The 14,745-nt window shown below is 34.2% G+C and overlaps 1 protein-coding gene across 1 annotated transcript in view; it reads left to right on the top strand.

The window, feature by feature from the left end:
* Positions 1 to 14,745, top strand: part of RYR2 (ryanodine receptor 2) — a 685,578-nt gene that overhangs the window by 617,922 nt on the left and 52,911 nt on the right. The window contains exons 85-90 of the mRNA XM_049789034.1: positions 3,206 to 3,286; positions 4,219 to 4,307; positions 5,234 to 5,362; positions 8,105 to 8,209; positions 11,159 to 11,240; positions 13,065 to 14,362. Of these exons, the coding sequence (XP_049644991.1) occupies positions 3,206 to 3,286; positions 4,219 to 4,307; positions 5,234 to 5,362; positions 8,105 to 8,209; positions 11,159 to 11,240; positions 13,065 to 14,362 (1,784 nt within the window). The remainder of the gene's footprint in view (positions 1 to 3,205; positions 3,287 to 4,218; positions 4,308 to 5,233; positions 5,363 to 8,104; positions 8,210 to 11,158; positions 11,241 to 13,064; positions 14,363 to 14,745) is intronic.

The following is a 14,745-nucleotide window of genomic DNA, read 5'->3' as shown; positions in this document are numbered from 1 at the left end:
AAATTACTTTAATTTAAGATATATGTGCTCTATTAATTAAATAATCCAACAGTTTATAGAAGAGTGGTCGTGAAAAGTGTGCTAATTTTGTTAAATGATAAAATAGAACTAAATTGGGGAGCCTCAGGCCACATCCATGGACTCAGGGGTTATTCTTGGCTCTGCACTCAGAAATTACTTCTGGAAGGCTCATGAGACTATAAGGAATGCTGGGAATCGAAGATGAGTCAGCTGTGTGCAAGGCAAACACTCTACCCCTATTCTATCAGTCCGGCTACCCTTTAAAAAACTTAGAGCACTGTAATTTACAAACTTATTCAAAGTTTCAGACCAACAGTGTTCCAAACCCAATGTTATCAGTGTCAATCTTTCTCTACCAATGACTACATATTCCTTCCTATGAACCTCCCCTTCCAAGACTGCCATCTTGACAGGCACCATTTTGTGTTTAATTGTTAAAGCTTGGGTCTCATGATTTTAGATAGGATTTAGTGAGGTCTAACTAATATTGTTTCAAAATGAGAATTTATAAACTGGATAATATATTTGCCCACAAAATTAAAACAGATTTTGAATTTACAAGTGAAATTAATAAGTACAAAAACTACATTTATCGCATAACATTTTTATTCTCTTATTTTCACAATTTAACTTTGACATAATTTATTAAAATGGCTGTTTTTTAAAATATATAAACATATAGAACATCTACATGTTATATTAGTTTTATAGGTAAAAATGTAGGGTGAAAAGAATGAACTCATCAGCAACAATAATGAAATAATTCTCCTCTTATTATAGTGTTAGAAATTATGCTCTTCTTATAAAGTGAAATTTAAGTAATATTCTTCAAAATACCTTCATTTTGTTGTTTCAGAGCTATTACAAATAATATATTAAGACTATGAGAGCATAGCTGGAGACAGTACAAGAGTTCAGGTGTTTGCCTTGCATGTAGCAGACCCTGATTCAATCCCAGGCATCAAATATGGCTCCATGAGCATCACCAAATGTGACCCAAAGCCACTCCCCTTCTCAAAACAAAGTATGTCAGAGCACTTTCAACTTTCAACATATTTCTCATTTTATTTGTTACTAAGCTTATTTTCCATTTTACAATGAAATTTCTTTTGCATACATCCCCAAATAGACTTGATCCTGTACCTTCCGCAGACATAAAGCCATAATCCATCTCTGTTACTGCATCATCTACTTGCAGCATGGGCAATGGCAGCATTTTAATCAAATGAAAATGTGTTCATTAAACAACACCCGAGTTTCTACCTGGTATTACCTAATGGTAAATGAGAGCTTAATGTGTCCATTCTCTCAACTTCCTCCCAATTGTTCTGCTCTGTGCAGTGTGTCCTCATGTAAGTGCAATTACTTGTATATGTTTTAGTGTACAGTCGAGAAAATTCTGTGCATGTCAGCAAACAAATTATCATCAGTGTGCATTGTGCTGAACATTTTTAGGTACACAGGTAGAGTGATTTTTTCCAGTGTTAATTTTTCTGAATATTTTTATGATCAAGGGTTAATTCCACAATTAATATATAACTATTTATTATACATGCATCCTTATCGACTTTGTTTTCTGAAAACAATATTAGATGGGCTCAAAGAAAAGAATCAATCTTTCTATGCAATTAACTAAATATTTTGATTTAAAAATAATTCTAAACTATTCTGATTAAAATTGTCCACTAATTATTATGATTATTATTATCACAGAATGGTTTAATTTATTAGTCTAAGATTATCTTCCCTCTTATTCTATCATGAAATAAACACTGAGGAATGGGCTTATCAGCCTTGTATTGAGATACCAAACAATATACTTTGAACAATGCGTTTAAAGTTGACACATCAACTTGCCATATTTGTATACTTGGTGACTTTTATTGTGGTCACCAAATGTCATATTTTATAGGCGAACAAGCAACCAGTACAATGATTTTATTACTTTTTTTAATGTTTATATTAGTTTTCAAAATGGTTTTGCTTCCTAACCTTCCCATTATATGAAGCCTCTCACATTGAAAGTCACAGACTGCAGACTGGTAAGTCCATCAGCTCTCTGTCATTATAATCACTCATAATTTTAAAGTAAACACATGCTCATTGCATAGTTTTCTTTCTTAGCCCAAATTATTTACAGTATAAAAATTTATTATTATTTAAATACATAAGTACATTATTCACTTGCCAAGTAACATTTTTCTGTCATTTTACTTTATAAATAAACATAAATTTCCAAGTTATACTCATAATGTTGCTTTTTTTTTCTTCAGTTGTACTCTGTGAACATTCATCTGTATGATGCTGGGTTTTTTCCTTTGTTTCTTTCTTATAGTTTTGCTTTCAAAGTAACGTGTAATCATGATACAAATAAATCAAAATATTAGTAAAATATTTGACTTCTTTTCTGAGGCTTCATCCTTGCCTTGCCCCACAATTATATTTAATATTTAATGATACATAGTAGCTTCAAGTCATTTTGTCTTTGCTAGATATTGTCCACTGTATTAGATATTGAGCCACTATAGTCTTTCTTTCATTTGGTCTGATATTTAGATATAGGTGTGCCTGTTTTCTTACTCTTAAATAATGTACCAAACTGAAGTTATCTTTATTTTCTATTTAGAGGTTTTACTTAAAAAAATCTATAGACAATATTAAATAAGTTAATTACTGTGAGTTAATAAACATATTTCATTTGTAAATTTCATAAAAATACTCTATTCTTTAATAAAATAAAGTCTTGGTCATACTATATATATGCATGTAGACATATATATGCCTTTACATTGAATCATTTAGTCATTTCTGGAAAAACAAATGTAACATTCTGGTATAGACATTATCCCTATTTTACAAAACAAACACAACCCCAGTTTGCAAAATAAACAAAAAGTTAGAATCTTTGCTATTCCTAAAATGTTGCCAAACCCATGCTGCTACTTTTAACAGAGAGAAATCTGAGTTTTACTATTTGAGTGTTCTTTTCTTACAAAATACAAATGCACCTATCTGCCAAGCAAATGCTCTTACAAGCTTCAGATAGAAAAGCTACTATGATTTGTGACTGTTTTGGTTTAGAACTATGCTAGATTGACTTGCAAGTTTTCAGTAGGAGGGAGTTGAGAGGGAGGAGCAAGTGAAAATAATTTATAAACTCTTAATCGCTCTGGATTTTCTGCAGGAGAAAAGGTTCTACAGGATGATGAGTTCACCTGTGACCTCTTCCGCTTTCTGCAACTGCTTTGTGAGGGACACAATTCAGGTTTGTACCTGACAGTAGCAAGAAATAAATATTGGATGAAATTTAATTCAATTACATATAATCTTTTGAAGAAATTATGTTCTCTTGTATTCTCTGACATTATATGTTTTGTTTGTTTGTTTTTGTTTTTGGTCTTTTTTGCCACTTGAAAGCCCTTTGCTAGCCATGTCACTTAATTCTTGCCAGTTTTTCTATCACATAGTTTTTTTTTTTTTCATCTTGGAGAAGGTGACAAGTAAAGAAAGATAGATTAATTAGAAATTACAGAGGTACCCTTTGGGATAAATAAAGAAGCTTTAGGCTATATCCAAAAATTGTTGATATTGTAAGTTAATGCAATATTCAAATTATTCTAAAAGGGAAAATTGCTAAAGAAATAGATCACTTTATTTGTACCTCATCTCATTATCTGTGAAATCTATTTTGCTGTATGACTTAGCACAATGTATTTTATTTACAGAAAATATATCTAGCTCTCTGCTAGCTCTGTACATCTAAAGTATATGCATCTAAGGTCTGTACATGAGGCTGGGGACTAAATCTTATTTTTCTTTGTTTCTGTCACATTTACTGGAATACAAGAACTAGGCAACTACAAAATAGTTAAATAACAATATCCAAAAGGGTGAATAATCATTATATTAGTCACTCATGGATTTTTGTTCATTCAGTGTCTAGGTATCTAGACCTAATAAGTAATCCGGAAAATAAATGACAGTAATTGAATACAGGTGTTTTGTTGAATTTCTAGTCATATTTTTGGGATTCCACTCATTTTTGTGGAAAATATTTTTCATATAAACAATATCAAATAATGCACTGTTTTTATTTGCCACAATGAATTCACCAAAGTCATAATTTTCTTCTGGAATTATTAGAATAATCTATTTTAATTTTTAATGAGTTTTAATAGTGTTTTTAATCCTATGTAGATTTTCAAAACTATCTGAGAACTCAGACTGGCAATAATACAACTGTGAACATTATTATTTCTACTGTAGACTATCTGCTAAGAGTTCAGGTATGTTGCATTTATATTAAACAAATATAAGTTATTATAGAGAGACTAACTTATATTTATGTGTTATTTTCCATGTCAATAATTATCAGTAGCTATCAGTTTCTTAGGGGTAATTATATAAGTAATACATATGCTTGCATTCTCATCTAGAAAATATCATTAGCTTTGCTAGAAAAAAATGAGACCAAATATCTGTAAACCAAAAAATAATTCATCCAAGATTTGATTAATTTTTGTGCTCACAAAGTAGAAATTAACTTTGCTAAAATATGAACAGGCATGGATCTCTGAATCTTTTTATTTGTGAATAAATGTAAAATATAATTCTTTATGCATTGTGTTTCTCTCTTGGGGCCAGAGAAATATCAGGTAAGGCATTTGCCTTACATGTGACTGACCTGGATTCAATCCCTGGCATCACAAATGGTACCCTAGTTCCACTGGGAGTAATTTTTGAGCACATAATCAGTATCAACTCCTGAGTATTCACTGTGTGAATCTCAGAAACAGAAAAATACATATATTTTTCTCAGATTCAAGGTCATTTTAGAGAAAGTCATTTTCAAGTTTTTTTGTTTTTCTTTAGCTGTTTTTTATAGCCTGGGAACTATTGCCCCGTTATATGTTTAGAAATTATATTGAGAATGGCATTTAATTTTACATTTTATACCCAGTATTATAGTCTAAAGTACTATTTCTATTATAAATCTGGAGGCTGGATAAATAGTGCATGGGTACATACATTACTTTTCACAGGATCTAAGTTTGAGTCTTGTCCCTACACTGCATGTGGTCTCCCAAAACACCAACAAGAATGAATTTGGGCACAGAGCCCAGAGAAAACCTTAAGCACACAGCTGAATGTAATGTAGTCACCATCCCCCAAATCGGAAGAAATCATTGATTATATAATTTCTCTTTTCTAGGAATCAATTAGTGATTTCTATTGGTATTACTCCGGGAAAGATGTTATTGATGAACAAGGACAACGGAATTTCTCAAAAGCCATTCAAGTAGCAAAGCAAGTTTTTAATACTCTCACAGAATATATTCAGGTAAACATTTTAACATTTTATCCATTATAGGAAGAAATGTCAATGAATTAATATTGGATTGAATGGAAAATGTAATATGGTTAATGTGCTTTTCTTAATAGTACATACTTCCTATTGACTCCTTCCATAGATTTTAGTAGGTTGAAATGTCCCTTTTTATGGAATGAACTTAATTTGCAATATGGCAAATTGAAATACTTTTAGCCCCTTTTATATTATTATATTATATTATATTATATTATATTATATTATATTATATTATATATTGATATATATCTCTAAGGCCTTGTAAATATATAAAGTACCCAATAATATGAAGAAAAGGAAAGAGAGAAGAAAACCATGAGAGAGAGTGTAGACCATTAAATCATTCTTTACACTATCCTAGTAAAAATGAGAAAGATGTCTCATGGGAGTTCCATACAAAAGAACGTAGGGTTTAAAACTAAATGTAATTAAATTAATGAAAAATTTGTAATGTAAAAAATTCTAAATACCAGGAAAAATATTTTTGGAAGGCACTCACAAGAGGCCTCAGTGATTCTTGGTAAACTGAGTTGGACAATTCAATGCTAGGATTTAAGGATGAGGTTCTACTTAGGGCCCGCGCTATCGGGGACAAGCCAAGTGACACTGTTAATGGAACTTAGGGGTATGCAGGGTGTACCTGGTGGTATTTAGAGGACTATGGGATGCCATGGATTGAAGCTAGGTCAGGTGCTTGCTAGTCGTGTGCCTTAACCCTACTCTGTCCTAACTGCACTCTCCCCATCATTTTCATTTGGCTATTATTCTCAAAGTATGTTTTTGTTCATTTGTATTTATATTCCACAGATGAGTGTTGATCATTTTATGCCTAACATTCTCCATTAACTCATTTCACTTAGCATAATACTCTCCATGTCTACCCAAGTATAAGAAAATTCCATAACTTCACTTTTCCTAATAGCTGCATCGTATTCCATTGTGTAGATAGAGTTTCTTTAGCCATTCATCTGTTGTCAGACACCTAAGTTGTTTCCAGATTCTGACTATTGTGAATAGTGCTGCAATTAATATAAGAATAAAGGTGCATTGGGTTTTTTGTCCGTTAGTGTATATTTTTGTGAATGGTATTGTTGGGGCATATAGGAGCTCACTTTCTTGTTTTTTAGAGGAATTTCCATATTGTTTTTCCAAAAAGGCAAACTAGACTACATTTCCACCAACAGTGTGTTCCTTTCTTCCCACATCCATGCCAGCACTGATCTTATTCTTTGTGATGTGTGCTATTATCTATAGAAGAGAGTTCAGTGTTTTTTTTTTTATTGGCATCACCCTGATTAATGATATGGAGCATTTTTCATGTGCCTTTTGGCCATCTCTACTGAACAAGGCTCTACAATGTCTATGTTCAAGGTCAGCACCTCAGCTACATACTCTCTCTTGGCTCTCCTCAACACAATCCTCTAAACAAAACCATTGTCTTTATTCTGATCTTAATAGTTTTACCACTGATGTTTCTTTTCTTTTATTTTCCTTCTTTCCTTATTTCTTTCTTCTTCATTTTTTCTTTCTTTCTTTCTTTCTTTCTTTCTTCTTCTTCTTCTTCTTCTTCTTCTTCTTCTTCTTCTTCTCTTCTTCTTCTTCTTCTTCTTCTCCTCCTCCTCTTCTTCCTTCTCCTCCTCCTCCTTCCTTCCTTCCTTCCTTCCTTCCTTCCTTCCTTCCTTCCTTCCTTCCTTCCTTTCCTTCCTTCCTTCCTTCCTTCCTTCCTTCCTTCCTTCCTTCCATTTTTTTGGAGCTAATCTGGTCACCACATTGCATTTAGTGAAATAACTTTTGAAGCAGTTTACTTTAACTTTATATCTACTGAGTAGTAATGAGACTTCAAATAAAAACTTCCTTTAGTTTTAAGCTTATTTTGAACTGTTTCATGTTAAAAACCTTGTATATTGATTTTGGTTAAAATTTTTCTGAATAACATTGAGTTTTGTAAGAGGGATCTTCCATGCCATCAAGATTAAAGTAATTATATCTAATATTCCAATATCATTGTCTATAAAAAAAAAGAGTAGCTTGAGTGAAAGATGTTATAGGGACTTGAGTTATAGCACAGTGGTAGGTTGTTTGCCTTGCACATGGTCGATCTAGGATTGACCTGGGTTTTATTCCCTGCATCCCAGGTCCCCCAAGACTGCCAGGAGTGATTTCTGAGCACAGAGCCAGGAGTAACTCCAAAGTGCCACTGAGTCTGGCCCAAAAACTAAAGGAAGGAAGGAAGGATGGAAGGAAGGAAGGATGGAAGGAAGGAAGGAAGGAAGAAAGGAAGGAAGGAAGGAAGGAGGGAGGGAGGGAGGGAGGGTGGGGGGAGGGAGGGAGGGAGGGAGGGGGGGAGGGAGGGAGGAAGGAATTTAATTGGCATTTTCTCCTGCAGGAAGGAGGAAAATGAGGGAGTCAGTGTACAGCACAAATGCTTTATAAAAATACTTTCTAAAAAATTAGAAAAAACAGCAAACATAAATATTTTATCGGTGTTTCCTTAGTGATAATATAAAATGAACGTTTCAAGAAAAATTTTCAGAGTTATTGAACATTTTAATATGCTACCTTCCAAGAATATTATACCATTTTAGCATCAAACCTTACGCATTCCTATATTTTTCAGATAGCATGTTAGATAATCGAATATGAAAAACTAATTTATCCTGGTTATTATAAAAATTTTGGTAATTAAATTACCAAATGTCTTTGTTTATTTTCCAGGGTCCTTGCACTGGGAATCAACAGAGTTTGGCACATAGCAGGCTCTGGGATGCAGTGGTGGGATTTCTTCATGTTTTTGCTCACATGCAAATGAAACTATCTCAGGTAAATTAATTCTTTTTGAACATCTTAAGTGACTAAGGAGACTAATCAGTGACAAAGTAAAATATCTTTTCTTGTATTTGAATATTATCTTTCTTAGGTCACTTTTCAATAGATTAAAAAAGAACTGGAGGTGGGACATACCCGACAGTGCTCAGAAGTGATACCTGACTCTCTCTGTACTCAGGAACCAGGATCAATATAGAACTTCTTGTATGCAAATCATGTAGTCTATTGAGCGATTTTTCCAACATTGAACATTTTTTAATAAAAAGAATTTTTCAAGCTTGAGAATAAATGGTACCCATTATTCATATATAAGAACAAAAGATATTAAGAAATTAATTTTAGAGAGAAATAAAACAATAGAATCTCTAGATACTGAAAATTTTACAACCCATTATAAATCACCTTTCAAATGGTTACTCATTGTAATAATAACTGAGAAAGGGTGTGCAATCTACTATAAATCTCATGTTAAAAGAAGAAAATTTTTTTGCAGGGACATAAAAATGCAGCTGTTCTTAGTAGAGGATATTTTATCCATTAGCAGCTAATTTAGCTTTATGAAAGTCAAAGAGAAAAATAGCTATCTAAAAAGATAACCAAATAAAGAATAAATCATTTCTGTCAGCATTAAATTATTGTTAATCAAGGAATACATGCTGAAAACATCAGTTTGTTATTTTTCCGTGTTCTCTATTTCATGTTAAGCTAAGATATGTATAAATAGAAGTTGTTTCTTTTGTGCGGGAGGGGGGGGGGAAGGGTACTCTGACACTGTTAGTGCTTCCTTCTTCAGGGATCAAAGGACCTGTGTGATGCCAGGGACATGGAACCTAGTTCAGCTGCATGTAAAATATGTATCTTATCTCACCCCACAAATTTAAAATATTGAGGGCAAGAGAGATTTACATGGGTGAAAGCCATTTAAATCCCTGGCATTACATCTCCACAACATAGGCCAGAATAATAGAATAGCAGATTGAGTGTTTACTTTGCATGCAGCCAACATGTGTTTGGTGCCTTGAACTCTTTTCTGGTCTCCTAAGCCCACTAGGATCAATTCTTGAGCTCAGCAACAGAAGTAGGTACTGATTACTCACCACTTCCCCTTGAAAAATACCCAAAACAAAAGTAAACCAAAACATTACATATCCAAATACAGGTCAGGAAGCTCCCCAGCACCACCCTATCAATATTGAGCAATCACCAACTCCAGCAGAATTACACCACAACCATGGGCCCTTGCAATAACCCTAAATTCAGTTGACCAAGAATTACTCTTGACCTCTTCAACTACTCAATCACCTCTAGAAGCTTTCTCTAATTAATGAATAAATATAACCCTTTGGAGAACTTTTAGCTGTATGTCATGAGATTTGACACATCTATAAAGATTTTCTAGGTGTCAAGGAGAGGAAATAATATTTGATTTGAAGTATATATTAATACTGCCTAGCTCTATTTTTGTTCTTTTGTCTTATGAACAGATAACAATTTTTCCTCTTACACTGTGAAGACGTGTCTGATGAGCAAAAACATATTGTCAAAGATTAAAAATAAGTCTTTGTGAATAGACAAGGAGAGACTCTAATCAGTCATAAGTAGACAAAGTACAAGTAGAAAATTATAGGGGCCAGAGAGATAGCATGGAATTAAAGCATTTGCCTTGCATGCAGAAGGATGGTGGTTTGAATCCCGGCATCCCATATGATCCCCTGAGCCTGCCAGGAGCGATTTCTGAGCATAGAGCCAGGAGTAACCTCTGAGCACTGCTGGGAGTGACCAAAAAACAAAAAACAAACAAACAAAAAAAGAAAATTATTGAGGGTTGGTCAATATATGATTAGTCCAATTTAATTGGCAATAATTGAAGTCAAGATACCATTTTTTTTACTGGTGTCTAAAAGACAAAAGTGCTATTTTCTAGTTTTGATTAAAATGAATAAATTTGGTTTGAAATCTTGAATTTTTGCAGGCAAGTAGTTTAAGGGCGGGCAGTTAGGGACATTTTAGTTTTGTGCTAGCTTTTTTTTCAAGTCCTTATAAACCATGACATCTACTTCAAACCTACTTTAAAATAAATACAGACAAACTTGGATCATGTTTGGACAAGTATAAAATATATTGTAAAAATTAATTCTTGATAGGGGCAGAGAGAGTTTCAGTGGATTGGACATTTGCCTTCAATGTGGCTGAACTGAACTTGAATCCTAGTATCCCAGAAGGACCTCGAGCACTGACAGGACTAATCCTGAGTGCAGATTATTGGTACATTATTTCAATAATTATAAATTATTGGTAATTAGCCAAATAAAGAACTTCTATGGTATTTCAATCTGATCACAAATAATACTTTAAACAGCTATAAGAAACCAACATGAGCCAGATAGGTTACAAGACAGCACTCATTCTGATGTAATATCATACATATCAAAGTTGTTAAACTTTGAACTACTTCTAGGCAGATAGACCTAACACAACACCATTAAAAAATAAAAATGTCGCATTTTTCCAACAATATGGGAAGCTTTGCTTTATATATAATATAAAAATTAAGTAAACATGGGACTGGAGCATAGTATAGCTAGAAGGGCTTTTTTTTTTTTTTTTTTTTTGCATACAGCTAACGTGAGTTTGATCCCAAGCATCCTATATGGTCCTCTGAGCCTACAAGGAATAATTTCTGAGTGTAGAACCAGGAATAATCCCTGAGTGCCACTGGATGTGACTCCTAAAAAAAAATAACAAAGTAAAAATTAAATAAAGTTAAACACTATTTTCAGTGGGAAGAAAAGATCTTGTATGTTACATTTGACCTTCCTTCATGTGGACCATGTCTTAAGTAGTTTACTGTGAGTAAAATAACACTCTTAGGTGAGAATAAGGGAAATATTCTAGTTGCAGTTTTATTATACACTTGTAAATGCTTTCTGTTAATATTTGCAGGACTCCAGTCAAATTGAACTCTTAAAAGAATTAATGGACCTCCAGAAGGATATGGTGGTCATGTTGCTGTCCATGTTAGAAGGTAGTGTCTATTTTACATAGCCTAAAATTTTTATTTGCAGGATCACTTATATTTGTTTATGGAATCATCTTGATCTTATAAATAATAAGATACCAACACTGATCTATACCTGACTTGATTAGTTTAAGAAAGTTCTATATATCTCTCAGTTAACATGTTTGCAGAGTAAAAACAATAGTGCCTTATCTGTATTTTTCATTTCATAGTTATTCTCTTCGAGTCTACTCTCTAAGTTTTGTTTGATTATAGTCAGTAGGGATAATAGACATTTAGCTTAGTGTAAATCCCTACTTTGTTTATAAAGTCCTGCAGGAAAGCTCTAGTGAGACCCACTAAGTCACAACTGCTGGCAGCAGTCTCGTTTACTTATCCTTATGCTTCTCAGTTTCTATTACCCTACTTTATATTTCCTTTTATTCACTTATCTACTGTACCAGACAGTAGGTGGTGCTAACGAGTATGGGCCCCAGATATCTGCCTTCACCATTTTAGCACGCCCTCTCAGATTTCTTCACAGTGTGATACTGGGATATCACACAGTGACACTGGGACAAATTGCATCTCCAATTTTCTGTTTTCTTCCTAGTGAAATGGAGATACCAATAGGCTTGTGTGAGAACTCATCAAAATCATGTGAATTTATTTTAAGAAAACTCAAAAAAAAATTGGCTATTATGTTATCTAGCAGTTTTCCTTATATCTGTCTTAATCTTTGTTTCTGTTTTTTACCTCTGCACTGTGCAGCTGCACTTTGATCACTGAGTGAAATAGTCATTATACAAGGACCTCAGAGATACAATATCTGCTTAAAATCCTTATATAGCAGCCTCTTTATACTCCGAGTATAGAATCCCTTTTCTAGAATCTCAATTCAATTGAATCTGGGTCCATTCTGTGTTGGATGTGTGCAAGGCAAACGCCCTACCAATGGTGTCACTCCAGCCCCATCTTATACAATATGTCTGAAAATTTTTACCACCTAAAGTCACAAACTTTCTTACAATGAGAACTAGTTTTAATTGTGATAACTAGTTTACAGCACTTATGAGTAAAGCATTTAGTATTATGAACAACCAATCAATCAAATAGCAAAAACAAAAAAGAATTATAAAGCGATTTAAAGAGATACTTTGTACTCTAATTCAGATAGGGTTTCTAATTTGTTCTCATTTGAAGTCCTGCTACGACTCTAAATGATAGAACTTGCAAAACTGTCATTTGGATAGTCAGAGTTGACTTAAAAACTTTCTTTAAAACTATTATCGTTAAATTAGGTGGGCTTTTTTTGTCAGAAGTGATTTTTCAACCCTCAAGAACTATTCATGTGCTTATTATTATTAATATATCAAATTTCACTTCCTGGAATTAAGCTATACATTTTGTCCCTTTTAATATTCTTTTTCTTGTTATTTCGTTATTTTAATTATTTGATAATATTTTTATTTAAACGCCATGATTACAAACATGACTATAGTTTGATTTTAGTCATAAAAAGAACATCCCCCTTCACTAAGTGCAACATTTCCACCACCAATACCCTTCATCTCCTTATGCTACTTCTATTATCAACTTAAAAGAAATAATAGCTTTATTTGTATGTGTTGGTCAAGTTGACTTGTTATTTTAGTTTATTCAGTGTATCTTATAGCCATTTTTAAACTGATATTTTCAAATAGTTTTCCATATTTTCCTGAGAATTCATATGCTAATAATTTAAACAAGGAATATCCTTGATTCAAAGGCTGAAGTTCTTACTTTCTCTATATAAAAAAAAATCTTTGTCATGAATTTTCGCTTTGAACAAATGCAATTCTTTCCTTCTAGGTAATGTTGTTAACGGAACAATTGGGAAACAGATGGTTGATATGCTTGTGGAATCTTCCAACAATGTCGAGATGATTCTCAAATTTTTTGACATGTTCTTAAAGCTGAAGGATTTGACATCTTCTGATACATTTAAAGAATATGATCCTGATGGCAAGGGAGTAATTTCCAAACGAGACTTCCATAAAGCCATGGAGAGCCATAAGCATTACACCCAGTCAGAGACTGAGTTTCTCCTGTCTTGTGCAGAGACAGATGAAAACGAGACTCTTGACTATGAAGAATTTGTCAAGCGTTTCCACGAACCTGCCAAGGACATCAGCTTCAATGTCGCTGTTCTTCTGACAAATCTTTCTGAACACATGCCCAATGATACACGACTGCAGACCTTCCTGGAATTGGCCGAAAGCGTGCTGAATTACTTCCAGCCTTTCCTAGGCCGAATTGAGATCATGGGAAGTGCCAAACGCATTGAGAGGGTTTATTTTGAAATCAGTGAATCCAGCCGGACTCAGTGGGAGAAACCCCAGGTCAAGGAGTCCAAAAGACAGTTCATATTCGATGTCGTCAATGAAGGGGGTGAAAAAGAGAAGATGGAACTTTTTGTGAACTTCTGTGAGGACACCATATTTGAAATGCAGCTGGCAGCTCAGATCTCAGAGTCAGATTTGAATGAGAGGTCAACAAATAAACAAGAGAGTGAGAAGGAGAAACCTGAAGAGCAGGGGCCTCGGATGGGATTCTTTTCCATTCTGACTGTCAAGTCAGCCTTGTTTGCTCTCAGGTATAATATCTTGACTCTTATGCGGATGCTTAGTCTAAAGAGCCTGAAGAAACAGATGAAAAAAGTGAAGAAGATGACCATGAAAGACATGGTCACAGCCTTCTTTTTCTCCTATTGGAGTATTTTTATGAGCCTTTTGCACTTTGTCACTAGTGTGTTCAGAGGCTTTTTCCGTATCAGTTGTAGCCTACTGCTAGGAGGAAGTCTAGTAGAAGGTGCTAAAAAGATCAAAGTTGCAGAGCTCTTGGCCAACATGCCAGACCCTACTCAGGATGAGGTACGAGGAGATGGAGAGGAGGGAGAGCGGAAACCCATGGAGGCTGCTCTGCCCTCAGAAGACCTAACAGACCTAAAGGAACTGACAGAGGAAAGCGACCTTCTTTCTGATATATTTGGCTTGGATCTGAGAAGGGAAGGAGGACAGTATAAATTAATTCCTCATAATCCAAATGCTGGCCTCAGTGACCTAATAAGCAACCCAGTCCCTGTCCCAGAGGTACAAGAAAAATTTCAGGTAATTCATATCTAAGAATAAATTTCAGGGAGGAGCAACAATTTAACTTTACATCAGTTTTCTCTCTCTTTCCTTTTTCCCCCACTCTCTCTCTCTCTGGTTTTTGGGCCACACCTGGTGAAGCTCAAGGGTTACTCCTGGCTATGCACTCATAAATCACTCCTGGCTTTGGGAGACCATATGGGATGCCAGGGATTGAACCCAAGTTCATCCTGGGTCAGCCACATGCAAGGCAAATGCCCTACTGCTGCACTATTGCTCCGGCCCCACTTTCGTCAGTTTTAATACCAGTTCCAGAATAATGACTTGAGTTTTCAAAAAGAAATGTCTATTTTAGTAGGCAAAACAATCCCCTTAGAATTTCTTTATTATGTTAAATTGCC

Source organism: Suncus etruscus, chromosome 15 (assembly GCF_024139225.1).
Source record: "Suncus etruscus isolate mSunEtr1 chromosome 15, mSunEtr1.pri.cur, whole genome shotgun sequence".
Lineage (NCBI taxonomy): Eukaryota > Metazoa > Chordata > Mammalia > Eulipotyphla > Soricidae > Suncus > Suncus etruscus.
The sequence above is the reverse complement of the archived record's forward strand: the minus strand, read 5'-3'. Positions and strand labels throughout refer to the sequence as shown.